Genomic DNA, 22,623 nt, shown 5'->3' on the forward strand with positions numbered 1-22,623 from the left:
TTTACTTTCTTCTAGCATTGTTTGTAAAGCACCACTCTATATTAAGGGTACACCTGTCAGTCCTGACTTTTACTTAGATATTTTCACTATAATGTAAACAATACGTAGTCGTACAGGGTGGGGCAAATAAGACCGGACAAATTCTAACTTCTAAACAAATGAACATTGAACATAAAACCGTCAATTTTAAAGATTTTATTGAATTTTAAAAAACTGGCAAGCAAAATAGGTATATGACTATTAGATTATTCAATAAAATCGCTGATAGCCTTAATCACCGCCTCTACCCGCCTCCTCAACCGCCAGCAGATCCAGGTCAAACTGTACCTGTCCAAGCTGGCGTAGTTCTCCTTGATAGTGGCAATGAGGGAGGTCTTTGTGGCATGAGCAGGTATATTGGTGCATGCTTCAAAGTAGCCCTAGGCCCAAAAGTCCATTGAATTAAGATCGGGCTGCTGGGAGGCCACATTTCCTTAGGAACGTAAGTAACCGCAGGATCCAAATTTACACAACTTTCAAGCTACCCTTATACACGGAGGCTCTTATTTGGACCACAGTTGAGCTAGAACGACGTTTTTTACCTTTTTAGAAATGGCATGAAGTTTAAGCTAGGGTTGTCAGCGCAACCCATAGTCTAAAATGAGTTTTAAGGTTCAATATGGGTCCGTGAAGTCAAGAACCGAGAAATTTTCACAAATTTTCACGGTTTTTGGCGTTTTTTACATCTCAAAATCTGCCCCGTTTCACTTTGCTGGAGTACTACGGCCAAGCCATTTCAGATAGAGAGCTCTAGTCTTTTCTATTGTCTTACTTATGTATCTGACAGTATCCCCAGCAAGTTAGATAACTCTACCTCACCTACAGATGGGCTTTAAGGTCAGATTTAAAGGGCCCTAGTCGAGAATCCATTTTAAACCACCGGCGCATTTGGAATCTGCCATGTTGAACATATGCGCGGCCAGCTCGTTGTACACGTCCATCTTCGTCCAAAGATTTTTTTTTGCTAAAAGGTCATTACCTAAGCTTTTTATATTGTGGTCGAACGTCCTGATTGGTCAAGTAGTTTTGGCGCTATGACCGTTTAAAGTTTGTCCGGTCTTATTTGCCCCACCCTGTATATAGGGAATCCCACAAAAATAGTACCCGTCAAGGTTAGAGCTCCCCGCCGTGGCTAGAAATTGACTTACAGCGTTAGAAATATTGATTTTTTTTTCTGTTGAATCGTTGAATCATATTTCGTCCTAAATGAAAAGAATTAAAGGAATACAAAAAATCGGCCAAGGACATAATGAATGATTAAAGCATTTTAAGAATAGAATAATTAATTTTCTTTGAAATTTTCGCAATATTAGTATTAAAACAAAGTATATTAAGTATATTGTTATAATTTGATGGATCATATTGTATTTACAAATGTTATATCCATCACCTATATAAAAGTGACCCAGGAAAGGAGGGGACATTGAGCTTTTTATTGCACTAGTTTTATTATAGTGTTTTCTTAATCATTAGATTAACAACCTTGGGGGCTTTTATTGAATTTTGATTGGTTGGTTCAGGAAGAGAAGTTTCCTAACGTTTCAACCACTAATTGGCATCTACATAAGGAATTACTTTGTGTATCATCATTAGAGATTTAAATCAATTTATCTGCCATTGATCTATCTCTTTAGATCTCTGAAAGGGACCCCTAAATATAAACATACACATTCATGTTGAAATAGAAAGCAATGTTAAGGTGAAGCATATTTTCTTATGGCAAATTCAGGTATATTTAGACATTTCAGCTAGATATAAAATAGTGGCTTTCTCAATAAAATTTTAGAGAATTTCATTACAGAAAAAAGAGAGAATTTGGGGAAATATAAATAAAAAATCTAGTCCGAATTTACCTATTTGAATTGTGTATGAACTTTAAAAGTTTACAAATGTACAATTCATAAACACATGATCCTACAAAGCCGAGAAAAAAAACGTTACTCTGTTTAGCATAATTTTTAGGGTCCCAATGAGGTAAATTAGCAAAATATTTAAATAAGTATTTTAGTGTTTATATTCATAAGTGTCTTTATATCGCTAAAATTAGAAGTATTCTATTTTGTAAAGTCCATATATGTATAGTTGGGCAGTATATGTTTAATGTGTATAGAAATTGTTTAAAATAGCAAATAATTTTGTTTTAAAATTCATAAAATCCAAGAAAGACAAGAAATACATTAACTCCTTTTGGCATCTGTAGATTAAGACACATTAAGTCAATTTTTTTTTTTAAAGTACCGAAAGGTTTTTAACTATCGAATAAGATTAAAGATAACATGGTTTTAAAACTTTGGGTACCAGTGGAATTTACAATCCAATGTCCTCTCGCTCCCTGAAATTATCCAATTTCTTAAGGTTTGATACAGCGTCCTCTTAACCTTCCCCATTGTAAGAGCACCTCAAAAGGCTATACGAGAAATGAGAATAAGAATTTGAAAAGGTCTTTCCTCAAACAGCTATAAGATTTTCCTACTTACAGGGCTATATCATTTTCTTAAAATTCAAAATTAAATGATGTATTTTATATTTCGAAGATTTTTTATTAATATTTTGGAAGATTTTTTATGTAAATTTTTATGAAATATATTTAGTAATGTTAAAAATAATTGAAAAGGCCTCGCAGAAAGTTAGTATTGAAATACTCACACATTTATACAGACTTTAGGTAAGCAAATTAGAATAGGATGACAAAATCCATAAAAGCTCATCATTTCATAACATCTTAAAAATTACATAACTTTTCTATTGGGAATAAAATATCATTTAGTATCATAAAATTTTACAATTATCATTAGACATTATATATGAGACGTATATAGAAATTAATACTTTAAAAGACATAACAGAGGTGTCACGCTTATACTATTGTTCTTAATTTTTAAATGAATCATCACATAAGAAAATTGTAACTATCACATAAATATATGTTTCAAAGTTTCTGTAAAAATATCTAAACAGAAATATGCTTAACTCTAGATAGATATTCTAAGCTCCCAAGATTCTACCTTATCGTTACAGAAATCTTCATTAAAAGTTTTCAAGCGATGTAATTATTTTAGCATACCAAATCATCCGTTATTGGCGTAAGGACACACATAATTTAGAAAAGTTACATGCGCCTCATTGGAATATTGCCAAAGAGTTATCTTTAATATAAACAAAACAAAACTATAAAGTAATAGTTTATCTTATATCTTTAAAGCTTATAATTTCTTTAAATCTTATCACTTTGTTAAAAAGCCTCGCTTCCTTTACTTTATGCATATGTATTTCTTTATTCTCACTTTGTCTGTTAGTATATTTTAAAAATTGTTGTGCTTTGCTACTTATAGATAAGTCAACCTTGTTCTTCATAGCATTTTTTGAAGTATATTTGGGTGAATCTGAATAAAGCACCCTGTTTAGCCTATTGCAGTTAAGCTAGATGCTAAATTCAAACTTTAAATATTAGTAAATCTTTAATTCTAAAGTTGTAATCTATTTATTTTAACCTTTATTTTATTCTATTATACGTCAAACCAAAATGGTTTAATTACTACGTTCCAAGAAATAGTAATGCGTTAGGAACATTAAGTCTAAATTAATTTCTTTTAATTTGTCTTTGTCTCAAATTTTAGGTTTTTGTCTTTATTTCTGTTCTTCTTTGTTTATCTTACTTATTAATAGTGCTACTATTCTGTTTTTACTATTGTCTGTCCGCCTGTCTGAACACAGTAAAAGTGTCTGAATATGACGTCAGAAAAAATTAACAATTAACCAATGAGAGGCCGCTATATATTTTACAATACTGGCTTCTCATTGGTTAATTGTTAATTTTTTCTGACGTCATAGTCAGACACTTTTACTATTTTCGCCTGTCTGTCTAATTGCCCTACTCATTAATTATTTAATTGTTTTATGTAGATTTTTAAATACAAAACTGTTTTTACTCATATCTCTACCAATCTCTTGTTTTTAGTCATCCGCTCTAACTCTATTGGGGCCTATCCCTTCGGGAAAGTATACCTTTAGGGCTATTTTCAAACCTTAATTTACCTATCATAAACTAAAAAAAAATATGCAATATTAATTTATATAATGTCAATTCATATATTTTGATTACATATAACTTGTTTCCTGCAATCATAGTCCATCATATAGTTACTTTTCATATAGATTATATTTTTTGGCTCAATACCAGCTGAGTATCCACAAATTCCCTAATATTAGCGAAGTATCCACGCATATTTCCCAAGAGTAGTTGAATATCCATACTTTTCCCCTATGGTAGTTGATTATCCACAATAGTTTCCTATTGGTATTTTCAATATATCCTTTCATAATGCTGATTCCCATCATTTAACTTTAATACAGATTTAGGAACCAAATATTGAAAATCCATAAAAGCGAAGCTCTGAAATGAAAGGACAAACTAACATTAACAGGATAATAATGCATAAGTCTATATAAAATTATTGTAATTATAGTAAATTTGTTGCAAATTTGCTTAAGTATATGCTACTGTTTAAGGACATACTGACATTTTTAGGACTTGATTATTGTACCTTATCGTAATAAGAATCAGTATTCCATAAATTAGATATTCTCAAACTAATAAATAATAAATACCATTTAGATATAAATCAATCCACGTATGTTTTTGTCTTGAATTTAAGTTGTACAAAGAATCCGAAAAATATCCACCCACTTATTGCACCTTGCACTTTAAAACAAGGATGACAAAATCATTAAAAGCGTAGTTGGGCATACAATAATCAATTTGATTTGTTGGTAATTATGTTCTTTATAATGTGCTTTAGAGGAATCATAAAGCCAAGTTTAAAATCGACGAACGGACAGACGCACAGACCCTTATTTTTTAAAATGATCAATCTATAGGGCTAATAATCCAATATTTTTTTGGACCAAAAATCTCTAAAGCTACGATTTTATAGAGTTGATATAATTTCCTAGAAGTGTAGAAAAACTTTGCTTTCATTTATTAAATTATATGAAACAAAAATGGTTAAAAATGTTAAAAAGCAGCATGTTTAAAATTGACCTACGGACTTTCTATTATAGAGTTGATACGCTTCCTAAATCGTACCTTTTGTATTAAATCGATAGGACAATTCTAACATGTATAAATTAACAAAAAAGCTAACCAAAATAATTGTTTAAAAACTTCCCCCCCCCCCAATGGTAGTTGAATATCCACACATTTCCCAATGGTAGCTGAGTATCCAAAAATGACCCCAATAGTAGCTGAATATCCACGTGGATACTCAGCTGGAATTGAGCCCATTTTTTTATTACAATTACATATGAAAATTTGTATCCTTTATGTCTATTCCCTGCGGGGTCTTTACCTGTGGTGATCTACCTAATACAACCTAACCTATCCTATTGTAAAAGTTATATGAAGCGAAATTATTTGAAATGCAATTATATTGACAGTAATTATATAAAACATATATAATATTCAAAAAGGTTTGTTTGCGGTTTACTATCATTTCTATGAATGTTTCTAGCTACCAAAGACAGGAGAAGATTAATTAATCTTCCTATGTCTCCTCCCTCCCTCCCTGTGTGATTTCCCTTGCTTACTTTCCAAATAGAGAACATAATCTACCTACACATCTTCTTATACATAATCAAACAAATGAATCTTCTCAATTTAAACATCGATTTCCTAATCAAATATTCAACTAAAAATCTCTCATACAGCTTGAAATGTTGTAATATTATCATTAATTTAATATTATACTTGAGTATTTTTATCAGGTACAGACTGGGTTTAAAAAAATTCAAAATCTTGTCGGAAGCTAAAATACATCTAACTTGTTAAATTTTTAGAGACCTTACTTAATCTACTTAACCCAAAAACGCTATAACAAAAATATCTTTAAGTAGCAAAACTACATCATTACAATTTGTGTCTGTTTCTGTCTGTACTTTTGTCTGTCCTTCTGTCTGTCTGTAATGTTAAACAGTTGCTATTTTTTTAATGTTAGAATTGCAGAAAATTTCTTTTACTTCCCAATCACTTTACTTCCCATAACTTTCCTTTTCCTTTCTATCCACTTCCCATTTCTTCCTTTCCTTTCCCTCCCTTTTACTTTTCCATCCCTTTAATTTCCCTTCCTTTTCTCATCACTAACTTAGCAAAAATTTATTCCTTCTCAAACTCTCTCAATGTTTGACTGTATATTTTGCTTAATATTTATAACTTCTTTGCTACTTTGGACTTTATAACTTTGGACGTAATCTTTCTTGTTAACTGTAAAATTAAGGAAGGAGGGAGGGGGGTAACTTATAAGTGGTCCATTTGCATTTTCGAAATTTTTCTATCCTATTATATAAGAAGTAAGATTTTTTTTGTCTGTAACATAAGATCTTGCTTAATATCGAACTGATATAGTTCTTCCATTTATGGAAGCTTAACATAGAACCATGGGTGGTTTTAAGTAATATTTCTCCTTTTAAGTCTATGGATAGTTATATGCTATTATCGTCCATTTCAAATACAGAGCCCCTAGATACTAGGGGCGCAGTCGTTAGTAGATCAAATATAACAACTCTAGGATTAAGGATATGTATCGCAACCATTACTTGACTATTGAAAGTGTAGTTTGTAAGCCGCGTAAACTTTCATCTAATTAATGTATGAAGCCCATAGCCAAGGAGTTCCAGTAAATCCACGAAATTTTATTAATGAAAATTCATGATACTATATGTAAAACTGAAATATGAGAAATTGAGAAATAGTACTGGGTTGTAATCTGATAAAAACCAATTAAAATAAGATTATTTCACAATTGCGTGAAGCGAACGAAAAGACGTGTATTAACCCTAATGTTTTTTTTGGCAACTCGCTTCTCTACAAATTAAAAACCGGCGGGCGTAACTATATACTAAATGTTCAGTAGGTACATAGTAAATGGGAGAAATTTAATTAAAATTATGTGAATTTTAAGAAAGGTTATTATCACTCCACTACACCCACCTTCTGCACACATCTATGTTTTGCCCCTAAAGTAACACAGTAACAAGCCATTTTCACTCCACAGGGGGAGCATAGGCCGCTGACAATTTGTCAGTGTTTTTGTAACAATGTGGCTTTTTTATGGATATGGGATAGGGTTGTCAGCCCTAAGCCCTATGGTTGCGGTGTGAAGCGTCCATTTGCCCAGTTGCCCCTAAAGTACATAGCTTTAATTCTAGTTTGTAAACTAGACTTTTAATTGAAAAAACTTTTTAGTTCTTGTTGGTTTAACAGAACATCATTTGTAATATCTATTTAATTGGTCTACCTATTCATAATTCTATCATTCTCTCTTTCTCTCTCACACACACACTCTCTCTTACTTTCTCTCTTTCTCTCTTGCTATCTTTCTCATTTGATGTCTCTCTCATTCTAATTCAACAGGTAAAAATATAAATTCGATAAAGTTTTCTATGTATTTGATTATTTAAAGTTGCATATTTAGTTATGAGATTGAAACATTGCTAATTATATCAAATTTTCTGAACACTATAGAAAAATGGTTGTCTTATTTTATTTCTTTTTTTACTTTTTATAATATTTATTTATAGCATTGTATTACAGACAGCATTCCGTGGATCTTAAAATTAAATCATAGGAATAAAACCAGTTTTGTTATTCTCTAGAGGCTAAAGGCCCGGGACAAAACTGGTATTATGTGTAAATTTATCTGTAAATCGACGCTTTATATAATTTTTCAGAATGGCCGAGAACCGGTTCTAATTCAGAGGATATTATTCGGTTTCGAAGCCATACTGAAAAATATTTTTTAGTTAAGCTCCGTATGAACATAATTATTCCTATTAGAATTAAAAACAATGCCTCTTTATTCATATTATGATAAAAAGTTTGTAAAACCTAACAGCGATGGAAAAATTCCATTTACGGGTATGTCAACTTTCATAGAAAACCATGATTTTCTCAGAGGCTACTTAAGATAGAAGGCCGTTCAGCAACCTCTCTAAAACTCAGTTTGTATGTCTGAAATGATGCAAAAAAAAATTCTATTATATAATTTATTTGGTTGCTTCGCTACCTTTCAATGCTGTTAAATATTTTTATGAATATTACACCGTTATATTGATACTAGTGACAGCACCATTAGCACCTAGGGTATTTGTTTTAGAAAAGGAAGTAATGGGTAGAAAAATAGCTTAAAATCAGCCCTAGTCCTAAATCTAATATAAAACTTTTTATAATTGGAAATATAAAATTTTACAAGAAACTTATGTAATTACTTATTGCAAAGCTACTTTATATAATTGTAAATGTCTGTTTGCATAAAACATGTAAGGGGACACGTGCTTTTCTCGGCTCCTATTAAAGATAGGCGGCTTTATATAAATTGGTAAAGAAACCCTGATGAATGAGACTCCAATTTGTAATCTTAACTTGGTCCTTTGAACTGTCAGTCATGCAACCATGATTTTCTTTTTACGCTATAACTTTCTTTATTCGTTTATTCATACATAATTTAAGTGCTTCGCTACTTAAAGATGTTGTCATCCTAGTTTAATTAAACCATTGCAATAATTTGATTTTATGGACATTATTTTTTTTAGGTGAGATATTATTTGAGAAGCCCCAATCCAAGATGGACGAAATGGAGGATCTATTGACTAAGGAGGAGATGGAGAATATTGGTAGGTCTATATGTTTAGCAATTTGTTCATCTATCTGTTATCTAAATTATGTCTATCTGTCTAGCAATTTGTTTTTCAATCTTTTATCTAATAATTTATCTGTCTAGCAATTTTTTTAAAATCTTTTATCTAATAATGTTTACCTGTCTAGCAATTTGTTTTTCAATCTTTTATCTAATTATGTTTATCTGTCTAGCAATTTGTTTATGTGTTATATGTATATTTCTATATTTTTATTTATATATGTACATATATTTATTTATCTTTTTATCTATCTGTCTTTCTTACTTTGTATCCTGGATCTATCTGGCTACCTGGTCATTTATTTATTCAACTATTATTGGTATATGTGTGGTATCCGCCGAGGATAAATGGCAGACACCGGAGTTCAATTAGATTACGGCAGTGTGACAGACGTGGACACCTTACTATAGAGAAGCTACGCTTCTCTAGCTTTCACTAGATAATGATCAACATCTATTTTCAGTTGTCACTTTATTGAAGGGTTAAGATATACTAAAGCTATATACAACAAACATTAACTACAATGGATAGGAATAAATAATCATAACATAAAAGCATTGTAATACATATACAATAGTCAGTTTGGGCAATCATGAGTCCCCATCCCTGGAAAGGGTGGGGGGAATTAAGAATACAGTTAACCATAATATAAATACATATGGATTAGGAATAAAGATAGTTAAAGATAAATCATACAGTAAAACATAGGTAATTGCAATGGTTAGGTAGATGGCTATCCCTGTCTGGGGCAGGCAGGATAGCCCATGGAGCAGCACAATAGGTAGATAAGCATAGAGGGGTTGAGTGGTAGGTCTGGGTACTAAAGAGGGAAGGTTTGATGATTACTTGTGACAACAACAGTCTGTGTGGGGGTGATCCTATCAGGTGAGGGCAGGTTTAGATCCTTTATCCTCAGGGTTGAGGTGGTGCTGATAACTTGGTGGTTGAAGGGGAAGGTTCCGGTGCTTAAGATGGGAGAGGGAGGGGTAACACCCCCTCCCTCCATTTGCAGGACAACTGAGGGATGAAACCAGTACCGTTATCTGACATATTTTCAGGTGGCTTTATAATTGTAGAACAACAGGATTTAGCTAGGTGCGTAGCATCACTATAATGTCTTGGTTTCTGCATGGTCCAGAGCTGCCGCATACCACAACTCTCCCCTCGGAAGGCTGGAGGGGTTGTCTGCACCGCCAGACTTCCGACAGTGGTTGCGGCCTTCAGTTTGTTGTCCTTGTGGAATGGGTCCGCCAGGATACCAGTTGCTGGATGGTGGTGGACTCCAGCCCTCCCCAGGTCTAACGGAATCGGCTATATCTGCTGGAATAGCTGGTCCTGTTGGATATTCTGGCCGTTGGATGTGTACCTCTGAGGCCACCCTGGCAACCTCCAGGAGTGGCACAGCACATGAGGGGGCTTGGACCAACAGCCGCCTGGTATACACCTCTTCAGGTTTCTCCACTGGGCTGGTGGTCTCCATCGTGTTGGTCACCTTGCTGCTGGCAGGCTGGCTACTGGATGCAGGCGCAGTTTCTTCGCCCTCGGGGCTGGTCAGGTTCATTCGGCTTCCAGGGTCTCTGTCAACGCGGGCAGGTGGTGGTTGCCATACTGTAGGAGCGTTGCCTCCTTCAGGCTCATTCTGGACATTGGCAGGGTGGTGCATGGCAGTCCGACCTGCGGGGTAGGGAAAGGTAACAGTCCATCCTTTATGCCAGAGGCTGTCTTGGATCTGCAAGGGTGGCTCCGCTCTAGTTGGCTGGGAGACAGGCCCATCCACGGCCACTGCTGCTGGTAGACTGGAGGCACAAGGCTCCGGATTTCCTCCCCTAGCCTGAAGGGGTCCAGGCACATTGTCTCCATCTTGGGTAGACATAATTGTTGGGGATCCTCTACTTCTATGGGTAGGCTCGGCACTTGGCACATCTAGTGGTGTTACTCCCCAGGCAGCGGTCAAAGCTTCTTCAGTTTGGCTGGTAATGGCTGATATCCTGGCTCCTGGGGCAGATGCAGGGGGCGCAGGCAAGTTTGGCCCAGCCCAAACTTCCTGGTACACCAGTGCAATACAATTACCTTGGCTTGGTTGAGGGAGGTAGACAGCTGGATGCAGTTGAGGGTGAGGGACAGCTGGATCCTCCCTGCTGGCTGGGGGCTCTGGCTGACTGGGGGTGACGGGTGTCACCCCTTCCTCTGGGGCTGCGGGCTCATTCCGGGGTCCAGGTATCTCGGTGGCGGCGACGGTTGTCGCCCCAGGCACCAGTGTGGGGGCGCTGGATAGCACCCCCCAGTCTTCACAGGGGTCCAGGTCTCTCGGTGGCGGCGACGGTTGTCGCCCCAGGCACCAGCGTGGGGCGCTGGATAGCACCCCCCAGTCTTCACAGGTGGCGGCGACGGTTGTCGCCCCAGACATCAGCTTGGTGGTGCAGGGAAGCACCTCTCGTTCCTTCCAGGTGGCGACGCCGGTTGGCGTCCCATACATCGACTCAGACTCGCTGGGTAGCGCCCCTCGGCTCTTGCTGGGGGGCGACAGGGGTTACGGACACCGGTCCCCTGTGATTGAGGCTGAGGTCCAGGCCAACCCGGTTGGGTTCAGCCGCTCCTCCCAGCACGTTGATCCTGGCCACTATGGTCCCAATCTGAGACACAGACTCCTGGGTAGCCGCGGCCCCAGCGGCGGCAGCTAATTGGGGTGACGGCTGGGCATCTCCCTCCAGGTGGACCTGGGTGGCAGACTGGTTGCATGCAGGTTGTTGGGCGGCCTGGTGTTTCTTCATTGCTTGGTCCCAACCGGTTCTACACTTGGCGGCTGTGTGGCCGTTGAAGCGGCAGCGCCCCTTCGTCCAGCTGGGTCCCATCAGGCCGGCTTCCCCAGGGTGTATCAACCTGCCAGGTCTCTCCTCCTCCAGTTGGGGCACCAGCTGACAAACAGGGTCTCCCCTACTAGGGGTCAGGCGGTGCTGGGCTGCTTGTGGTGGCCCCTTGGTTACATTCAGCCTCCTCCCCATACACACAGGTTCCTTCCATCCAACAGCGGCTCTCCTCCCCTGGGTGGCGAGGCCAGCCTCGGCCTTAGCTTCTGCAGGCGCTTCTCCACATGAGGGATCCTCCCTCTGGGTATGCCAGGTAGTTGGTAGCAAAGGCCGTTGATGGTGCCAGTCGGAAAGGGGGCTATGAGCTCTGGGGGGTACCTGTGGCCAGTGTGTGGACAGGTACCCACTGGTGGACCAGCAAGGCCCAGAAGATGCCATACTGATGGTAGCCTGGACTGTATTCCGGACTGTCAGCAGACTGTTGGTAGCCACCTGAGTTGGGCCAGAGTTGCCAGCTGGTATTGCGTCCCTGCCAGGCTCCGTCAGCTGCTGGTGGGGAGCCCCTGCGGTGGTTCTGGTTTTGGCAGGTGGTGGCCTTCTTATTGACTCCCCTAGTTTGAGCTCTGCATCCTGGTGGGCCTCCATCTTCAGCAGCATGGAGGAACTTGGCTGGGACATGTGCAGTGGTTCAACAAAGTAGCGGCATCTGGTCTTGGAGTGTGGGGGGACAGCCTCACTGCTGCGGGTCAACCCTGCTCCCTCCGTGCTGGGTAAAGTCTTCCACTGCGGCAGGTCACCAGTCCCCATCCTTAGGCCGGTCCCCAGTCGTTCCATGCCTGGGGGCTCCCAGGGAGGCTTGGGTGGCGGCTCCCCCACCCCCAGGTACGCGTCGGGCATCTGGGTGAAGGGCCTATTCCCCTGGGACAGCTCCCCATCCTCCAGATTGGGGAGGCCAGTGCCAGGGAGGACCTTTCCACCCCAGAAACAGGTGGTACTGGCCCTAGGGCTGGGCCCCTTTGGAGTCTCAGTTCTGGTAATAGTGTCCATCTTGGGGCTGGCCACTAAGTTTCTGAAGCTTGTCACCTTCTCATTAGGCTCAGTTGCATCGTTCAACACCCCCAGGGGGACACCTACAGGTTCAGCAATCCCCAGTCCAGTATTGCTATTTCTCGTACGTTGAGCACCAACTGAACAGGAGCTGTGCAGCGGACATTCAGTCATCCTTCCAGACAAGGGCATCTCAGGGACCAGGGGTCTGTGACCTGGCATGTGTTTGATGTTCACTGTACTCAACACAGTAGGCCAAAGTAATAACAGGAGCAGTATCTTGTAGATATAGGAGCAGAGTAGAGTAGCCGCACCGCAAGGAGGTTCGAGCCGGCTCACCCCTAGTATAAATACTATAGCTGTGTAATTAGGGTGGTAGTCCACGTAGCCGTAGGCTCGGTCCTCCTGGCTCAAGAGTTTCTGTGGCTGGCGCGCCCCCATGATAAGTAGCAGGGGGTTGGTCTGTTTGTGCCAGCGTCTTGTTTAACTGTTGAGCCTGAGTTGTTCTCCTTTCCAGTATAGCTCTTGATTTCTGTGGTAACCAGCGGATCTTAGCTTAAAGGTAACAGGGAATATGTTAGGTATCCCCAGATGTCTCTAGGAGCGTATCCGCTAGTAGATATATGGATAGGTAGGCTATCTATATATATACATGGCTACACGCCCATATATATATATATACGTGTATAGGAATATCCCCCGAGCTAGCTAGCTTTTCCTCCTTGCTCCAAAAAAATCACGCTTCCTCTGTATATAGTTCACAACTATGAAGGTCGATGGTCCAGGTACACACCACCACTGCCCAGTGTGGGGCAGCAAGTCAGGCTATGTCCACAGGGTGGGCGTACTTTCGTTCAGTTACCATATCAGTTTCCAGTGTTGTTTGGTGAGGTTAGTATTCACTTACTTGTACCCATGGTACAAAAAAAACAACCTTATTTATCACTTGGGTATTTATATATACATATATTTGCTTCACTAACCATTCAGCTTTGAAGTAGGGTTGGCAGGCTAGGAAGATGTTGAGGGTCTGAGCGGGTTTAAGGAACTGGTTTAGTTTTCCTTATCACACTGTAGACAGGGAGGGAGGAGCTTGCAAGTTTTTCTCCTAAAAAAAATATCTATGATGTATGCTATAGAATGGCCCCTCTCCTGTGTGGGTGTGTGTGTGTGTGTGTGTGCGTGGAATCTCCTGTCCTTGTAACGCGCGTCCGCGCCGTCAAATCCGCGCACACGGGGAAAACGCGCTCTCACCCCTCAACTCGCTCTCTCATTGGTCCGCTTCGTCCGTTGGATTTATGATATTTTCCGCACTCTGTGGCGCTATCCGTGAATGGCGCTCTGTGTGTCCGATCGCTAGCCCCACACTACAGACGGACTTAGTCTAGTGTGAGTAGGAAGGGGGAAGCGCGTGAGGGGACGGGGGTAACTCCGTCCGTTCCCCCTGTGAGGGAGGGGGGTAACTGTGTGCTGGTGTAACAGGGCCTTTTCTTCTTAATCCTAGGTTTATCTATTATATCACCCTGATTGTATTTGCCTTCAATGGAGAGGGGCCCCTCCCCTTCCCTTGGAATAAGGGGTGTATTGTTGTTGTTGTGATGTGGGCTTGAGATTGTTTTGATTGTATATCAGGGTCTTTATTATGTTACATCTAGCTTCTATTTCTGTCCTTATCACAATTGCATAACAGATTTGTTTACCAACTCTGTTCTATTTTTAGCTGTTATCACAATACACAATAATCCAAGCCTGTTCTATTCTTAGATTTATCACAACACAACAATTTGTTTGCCAAGCTTTGCTCATAAATCTATTGTTTGGCCATCACACTAGGGTGGTAATCCCTGAAAATGTGATATAATATCTGTTTTCTAGATGGGTGGCTGCATTGTAGCCTCTCAGGATACTCGGGGTTGACGTAGTTTTTCTCTGTTCTGGTGCACTACACTCGTATGTTAGCTCGCAGCTTGCAGCTATGTGGCATGTTTCAGCCTATCGGCGGCAGGGAATGTCCCGTCCTGCTAGCGCCGCTTGCAGCTATGTGGCGTGTTTCAGCCTATCGGCGGCAGGGAATTTCCCGTCCTGCTAGCGCCGCTTATCCAAATCCAGCTGATGGCGGCAGGGAATGTCCCGTCCTGCTAGCGCCACTGGTTCGGATCCTGCTATCTCTTGCAGTAAAATTGGCCTATTTTCAGCCGTTTACACTTATTTGGCTTGTTTCAGCCGGTCCGCAGGCCTGTTTCAGCCCTTTTGGCGCTCAATTCTCCGTTAGATATCAGCGCTGCTCGCGGTTATTCATCAAATTTCGCTGTCTCGCTTCCACAACTGCCGGATGCAGAGTTAAACTTTGCTGTCCAGGGTGGGTAATTCAGGTTGCTTGCGTCAGTTTTGCCAGATTCACTGCTGGGAGTACCTTAGCCTCAGATGCGCGTCTGCTCTACACTTGTGGTTCGCCGTAATCTCACACAGCTGTCACCAAAGTTGTGGTATCCGCCGAGGATAAATGGCAGACACCGGAGTTCAATTAGATTACGGCAGTGTGACAGACGTGGACACCTTACTATAGAGAATCTACGCTTCTCTAGCTTTCACTAGATAATGATCAACATCTATTTTCAGTTGTCACTTTATTGAAGGGTTAAGATATACTAAAGCTATATACAACAAACATTAACTACAATGGATAGGAATAAATAATCATAACATAAAAGCATTGTAATACATATACAATAGTCAGTTTGGGCAATCATGAGTCCCCATCCCTGGAAAGGGTGGGGGGAATTAAGAATACAGTTAACCATAATATAAATACATATGGATTAGGAATAAAGATAGTTAAAGATAAATCATACAGTAAAACATAGGTAATTGCAATGGTTAGGTAGATGGCTATCCCTGTCTGGGGCAGGCAGGATAGCCCATGGAGCAGCACAATAGGTAGATAAGCATAGAGGGGTTGAGTGGTAGGTCTGGGTACTAAAGAGGGAAGGTTTGATGATTACTTGTGACAACAACAGTCTGTGTGGGGGTGATCCTATCAGGTGAGGGCAGGTTTAGATCCTTTATCCTCAGGGTTGAGGTGGTGCTGATAACTTGGTGGTTGAAGGGGAAGGTTCCGGTGCTTAAGATGGGAGAGGGAGGGGTAACACCCCCTCCCTCCATTTGCAGGACAACTGAGGGATGAAACCAGTACCGTTATCTGACATATTTTCAGGTGGCTTTATAATTGTAGAACAACAGGATTTAGCTAGGTGCGTAGCATCACTATAATGTCTTGGTTTCTGCATGGTCCAGAGCTGCCGCATACCACATATGCAGAATTATATATCTATCAAACAAATCTAATTATCTATCGTACATCATCTTATGTGAGATTTTCTAGAATCTAATTACGAAAAAAATACCATTTAAATATCTATTTATTTTAACTGATCTTTACATCTTTCTATTATTTTATTCATCCATCCATCTATTTATCTTAAATTTCAGGTTTGGAGCCAGACCAAGTTCTCGTATTGAAAAGATGTTTTGACGGCTTCGCTGATGAGGACGGGGCTATCCCTGCAGATAATGTCGGAAATATTCTCAGCTTGATGGGTATGAAGGTGGGTAATTTATATTTTAGTATTCTAGCGGCTGCTTTAGGCCATTTCATATATATTCATTTTATATATCCAGCAATTATTTTGAGAGGAGATTTTTTGGCAAGGTTTAGGCTTAATTTTAAAGTTGCAATATTTTTCAACTTATTTTTAAATAAAGATATATATTTTGATTTTAACAATCATTTTCAATTTATTTTGTTTCTTTTAGAAGTGAATCGAGCAATAATAGCTTGGTAATGGTTGTTGAGATTTTAGAAATTTTCTAAGGCATATTATAAGCTTCTCCATATTTGTTAATTGTTTATCGAGATCTTAACGGACAGACCAAAAAAATTCAGACTTTGTATACACATCAAACAGTCACAACGACAGCTAACTCTTTTTGAGAAACACATCTATTAGGTGAAGCCCAGTGCCCTGAGAGAGATTATTGACGAGATTGATGAAGATGGCAGCGGTCTCCTTGAGTTCGGGGAGTTTTGTCAGCTGGCCGCCAAGTTTCTGGTAGAGGAGGATGAAGAGGCTCTGAAGAAAGAGCTCAAGGAGGCCTTCAGGTAGAATTTTTTGTTATATACTTATTTTATCCAGAGACATGCAGAAGAGGGGTGTATCTTCCCTCTAAGCCCCTGTAAACCTCCTTTGACCCCTTGATTAACTCCCTACTACAGCCAAAGGGGTCCAACTCACCCGCCTTGGATTTAAGTGGAGTGTTAAAAAACAATGTCTACTGATTTTATAGATTAAAAAAATACTACTGCTTAAGATCTTAGAGTTCTCTAGGGAAACTTTAGTAAAGCGGGGAGGAAGTACACCCTCCACTTTGAACTTTAGTTTTAAAATGAAAAAAATTTGTTTTGGTGGGGGTAGGACATTTTTCCTGTGGTGATTTCTCTCTAGAGGGTTGTGGTAATCCATAACAAATAATTATAAAAGCTTCACTGTATAGGAGAACTATATCAGTTCGGTGGTTAGCGGTATCCTTCGCAACAGTAACAGACAGACAGACATACATTCTATTACTTTGATATAAAGAACGTATTATATTTAGAATCTATGATAAGGAGCATATGGGTTATATCTCCACAGACACCCTCAAAGAAATTCTGAGGGAACTTGACAACAAACTTACTGAGGTAAAATAAAAAATTTTATTTAATTGTTTATATTTTTATCAATAATTAGTTAAAATAAGCTAAAATGTTTAAAGACTTTAATTTAATTTAATTTTATACATTCCTAAAAACTATATTAGAAAGGTAAAATCGGCGACAGAATATATGGCCGAGAATAAAAAACATTTTGTCATTTCTAGGTCTTTTTTTGAAGACCTCTCATTCGTTCCTTAGTCCATAACCTTGGTGGAATAATAGCTGAAAACTGCAGAAAATGTCTAGCGTTTAATTTGGGTCAATGACTAGAAAAGAAACTGAGCTATGGACTTACAAGCAGTGACTAACATATTCGAGGTTATGACGTCAAAAGATTCTCTAAATTAAGTTAAACATTAATACCTTCCAACCCTCTTCCTGGCTTATTTTTCAACAAAAAAACGTACAGGATAAACAATCCCTTTAGATGGACAAAAGCTGTAAACACTCTGATTTTCTTAAAATTTAGCCCAAAAGAAGCTTGTTTTAAATTCTAATGATTCTAAATATCTTGATCATTACAGGATGATTTGAATAATATCATTGATGAAGTAGATGAGGATGGTTCAGGTAACTTTTTTTATTTTTGAAGATGTAGCTATTCTACAAGTATGTACTACAAGTTTACCAAATGAATGACACACTTTAATGTACTTTCCCTCCTTATTTTTTAAATAGATTAAAAATAACTCAGTTTCTTGCACAGCAATTGTTTCAATTATAATTGCTTCAATTGCTTTAATCAATTAAATCCGTTTTCAGAATATCTTAAAAATCAATAGCTAATGAATATCCACTGTATCAGAACTGGCTCTAAACTTTACTGTTCCGTGTTTTATTATAGATAATTTCACGACTAAATATAACTACAATACACATAAAAGCATTTATGTCGAACGTTAGTATAAGGTCAAACTGTGTAATAATATACATCCAATATATCACCGTATTCTAACTACGGCTAACTATCGAACTATTTATCTTATTACAAATCTTAGTGTTTTTCTAATTATCTAATTGTCTTGTGACTTTTCTTGGTGGTGTGTTACAACCCCCCCCCCCCCCTCCCACCATCTATCTGTATGTCCTTCTTTGTATCTATGCATCCAACTATTTATCTATCTAGGTACCCTGGACTTTGATGAATTTATGGAGATGATGGCTGGTTAAACTAATCACCATTTTAAGGAATTTATTTCATTTTCATTGTTTCCGAAATAAACAAGGATAAAAACATCCATAAGTAGCAAAGCACATACATTTTAAAAACAAGAGAGTTATAGAGTACTACGGCTATGCCCATAGAGGCGTCTAGGGGCACTTGAGGTTAACCATCCCATTTTTAAAAAAGAAAACGTAAAAATATCCTTCTAGGGGCGATTTATCTAGAGGGGCTGGTGGTACCCAACCCCAAAATAATTATAAACCTAGCAGGACCTATGAGAAGCGAGGTCTTTAGGCACAAACACACAGATACACAGAGATTATATTACTTTATTATAAGGATATGCTAATATTCGTAAGAAGAGACAAAATTGACTGGAATATTATAGAACTCACGAAATTTTTTTTAATGCCTAAAAACCATCCTAAATAATTAAACATACATAAACAATTGATAGTCTTTCAAAAAAAAATTCATTTAGTCATTAAATAATACAAAATTAATTTTTTTTGTTTTGACTTTAGCAACGCCATCAATTTTAACACATTGAAGAGGAGATACTAATTTTGTTCTAAAACGCACAATTTTCAGAGTTAAAACATGAGTAATACCTTAATCTCTTCCTTTAAACTTGCTTGAAAATCGAAAACCTTTAAATCAACACATTTATTAATGTGTAGGAGTACAGCTCTTCACAAGTCATTTTTACCTGGAGGTCGATTGTGGAAAAACCCCTGCCTAATATCAATTTTTTTTTTCATAAATGGAATAGTCTATACTTGGGTAAAATATGGTATCAATTCTAGATTGGAGACGTTATTCAAACTAGTTCTATAACTGATTAATCTGTTTCCAAAAATTTAGCTTTCTTTCTTTACACTTCTTTGTACTTTTTTTTCTTTTCAAAATGATAAAATGTTTTAACAAATAGTCTTAAATATATGAGGTAATATAGATAGAAAAGGATATCCAGGGAGTTTGGCTAAATCTTCCCTTATTACCTCTTGGCAGATGAACTATCCCTTCCTGTTAAACCTACATAAATGGGACACAAAAAAATACACTATGCATGAAAACAACTTTATAGTAGCGAAGCTACTTGAAAATTAATTTTGTTTAAACCATAGGGTGTGTTTTAGTTAATTATGAGAAAATATATCAACAGTAACGAAAAACTGCTGAGCTGCAAAATTGTTGTAATATTTATTAATAGCCACAGCCAGCGGCTGGTAGTTTGCAGCTCAACAGTTTTTTGTTACTGTTGATATATTTTCTCATAATTAACCAAAACAATCCCCCCCCCCCCAAAAAAAAACAAGATTGCATGTTCAATTTTACAAGTTTAGCTGAATAATTGCACCTGTGGTCAGCCGCCAAACCGCCAAATTAAAAGTTTTGCAGAATATTTATAGACTGACCCATTGTATTATAATTCAGAGCTCTATCTTGAATATGGGCCTAGAAGCGCACTGTTACTGTGAAAGTGTACAACCCCCTTCCCCTTATTTTAAAAGCACAAAATCTATTCTGAAATAGACAAACGGACAAAGTGAGTTATAGAGCTGATTATCTGTTATCACAAGAAAGAAAAGAAAGAGCAGTCTGACCGCTACAGAAGTGTTCTACTTAATTATGCTCCATATTTATGTGAATAGCTACAAGAATTTTCAGCCTTCTATTTTTTACAGGAGCTGAAAAATCACGATTCCAACCCCCCCCCCCCCATCCCCGTTTTGTCTCTAACAGACGGACTAACAGATGGACATTTCAAATTTTAGAGCAGCTTTGCTACTAAAAGAAATAATACATTGAGAAAATTAGTTGTGAAAAGTATAAGCGGCTTAATAGCAGTCCGACTGCTATGGATGTTTTATACTTAATTATGCTCCATATTGATTGAATGTTTACGAGAAGTTTCAGCCTTCTATCTTTTATAGGAGCTGAGAAAATGATGTTTCCCCCTTTTTGTCTCTAAAAGACGGACAGACATTGCTACTAAAAAAATAATACATTGTTAATTTTTATTTAACCCTTAACGGTTGGGGGGGGGGGGGCGTTGAACGGTATGATCCTGCAGGTCCTGATCCTCCAGGTCTCCATAAATCTTTAAAAAACTCCTGTGGCCGCAATTTTTGACTTAGAGACGTCAAATTTTAAACTTAGGCTTTTCTTACATGTCTAACGTATTAAAATTTCATAAAGATCCGCCGCCGTTTCCGCCGACCACCGACTGCGGCGGCTGGCAGCTGCAAAATACAGCTGCGACCGCTGAAATTTATGTTTTGATATTTCTAATATAAAATTTTACATAAAGAAAAAATTTCCTAGAAAAAAATGTTCTTCTAGCTTCAAAAATAAGAAAATTACAGCCGTTTGAAATTTTTAAGTAAAAAAGGACCTAAAAACAAAGGTTGTTAAATAAAAGGGTGAAGGAAGCTAAAATTGACTTTGACTTATAAAAGGTCAAAAATTCATTATCAAACAGGGGACTTGCACAACAAAAATTACCCCTCTAACTCTAATAGGAACTGAGATAATAGGGGGGGGGGAGCCCCCCCCCCCCCCCAACCAATTAAGGTACGGCAAGGCGCACGACTGTTAAAACTTAAAAAGGGTGACAATATTCATTAAAGCAAAGCTCTTAAGATCAAAAAGAAATTAATGTAAAATCATGGTTGCCGTTTAAGATTTGTAATATTTACTATACCTTATACATATTGAGCTGTGAAGCATATCATGGATGCTTATATTCATCACAATCATTGGATCTTCGTTTAGGAAGGCCTAAACAGCTATTTGTTAAATCATTTTATCATTTTGACAAGAATAAAAAGTGCAAAGGAGTGCAAAGAAAGGAAGCTAGATTTTTAGAAAAAGATTATTCAGTTATAGAACTAGTTAGAATAACGTCTCCAATCTAGAATTGATACCATATTTTACCCAAGTATAGACTATTCCATTTATGAAAAAAAAATTTGATATTAGGCAGGGGTTTTTCCACAATCGACCTCCAGGTAAAAATGACTTGTGAAGAGCTGTACTCCTACACATTAATAAATGTGTTGATTTAAAGGTTTTCGATTGCCAAGCAAGTTTAAAGGAAAAGTTTAAGGTATGAATCTCATGTCAACCCTGGAAATTGTTGAATTGAGAACAAAAATACGGTTTTAACATTTTTGTGTTGGCAGCCATGGCTTCACCATAGACGATAAGAAAAATATAAAAATCTCTTTCAATTGTTGGAAAAAATATTTTTTTTTCAACACACCATCATTTCTCAATGTATTTTTTATAATTAAGGATAGTTTTTAGGCTTTTTCCGTTCATGCGTGATTTTTTTGTATAAGGAAGTAAGAAGTGCTCAGAATCTTTACATAAAAAAATATCTTATGAAGCAGTCAAACTAAATTAAAGATTGGCGGATTGACAAACATTACCAATCATAGACTATATTTTTTACGAAAAACTAAACAATATTTTTCATATAAATGTAAATGTAAATTAAATGAAAATCAATTAGGTGATTGATAAAAGAAGAAGCTTTCATTTCATAATATTGAAACATTATTATACTTGATATGACGGATAAACGTAATAAATTTTTGCCTGCAAAATTTAAATTATAATTTACATATAGATTAAATACATATTATCCTTTTTAATGTTTATATTTAAACTGTTAAAGCGTGTTCTATAAAGCTTACTTTCCCTTACTTTGTATGTAGCTATGTAATGGTTATGTCTCTGATGTTGACTATTCTCTTTTCTTTCTTAATTAATATCCCCCTTTTAGTCATTGTCCCCAACTGGAACCTTATATCTTTGTATCTTTCTCTTCTCTTTTTTGGGGGGTTAGTAATTGGTAGATACTCGTAGGGGAGTGACATCGGACTGTTTATTGCATTAGACCCCAAAGTTCACAATAAGTTTTCTTATTCGTTGGCTTAACAACTTTGGAGCCTATTAATCAACTCTTATTGGTTGGTTCATTAAGATGAGTGTCTAAACGTTTCAACCATCTATTTTAATCCATATAAGGGTACTTTTCTGTATCATTAGTGGGGGGGTTATGAATTTATCGGCCAATGGCTTATCCCTTCAATCCCTGAGGTGTTTAATCT

At 37.8% G+C, this 22,623-nt stretch overlaps 1 protein-coding gene across 2 annotated transcripts; it reads left to right on the forward strand.

The window, feature by feature from the left end:
* Nucleotides 1–2,653: 2,653 nt before the first annotated feature.
* Nucleotides 2,654–22,164, forward strand: LOC145326490 (troponin C, isotype gamma-like). Of its 2 annotated transcripts, none has more exons than XM_080169862.1 (8): nt 2,654–2,704; nt 8,626–8,706; nt 16,074–16,189; nt 16,592–16,743; nt 17,238–17,322; nt 17,862–17,907; nt 18,464–18,523; nt 22,021–22,164. In XM_080169862.1, the coding sequence occupies exons 2-7, from the start codon at nt 8,658–8,660 to the stop codon at nt 18,505–18,507; spliced, it is 492 nt and encodes a 163-aa protein (XP_080025988.1). In that variant the 5' UTR covers nt 2,654–2,704; nt 8,626–8,657; the 3' UTR covers nt 18,508–18,523; nt 22,021–22,164. The 2 variants fall into 2 exon arrangements, with proteins under 2 accessions (XP_080025988.1, XP_080025987.1); XM_080169861.1 differs by lacking the exon at nt 2,654–2,704 and adding an exon at nt 7,867–7,951.
* Nucleotides 22,165–22,623: the final 459 nt, after the last annotated feature.

Source organism: Acartia tonsa, chromosome 8 (genome assembly GCF_053477335.1).
Source record: "Acartia tonsa isolate MP-2025a chromosome 8, ASM5347733v1, whole genome shotgun sequence".
NCBI lineage: Eukaryota > Metazoa > Arthropoda > Copepoda > Calanoida > Acartiidae > Acartia > Acartia tonsa.

Bases quoted from the DNA above. Each gene is read 5' to 3' on its own strand.
- LOC145326490 (XM_080169861.1), top strand. From the start codon at position 7,882: ATGCCTCTTTATTCATATTATGATAAAAAGTTTGTAAAACCTAACAGC. The intron at 8,707-16,073 runs GTAGGTCTATAT...CTTAAATTTCAG, and splicing joins GGAGGAGATGGAGAATATTG to GTTTGGAGCCAGACCAAGTT. The intron at 16,744-17,237 runs GTAGAATTTTTT...TATTATATTTAG, and splicing joins GAGCTCAAGGAGGCCTTCAG to AATCTATGATAAGGAGCATA.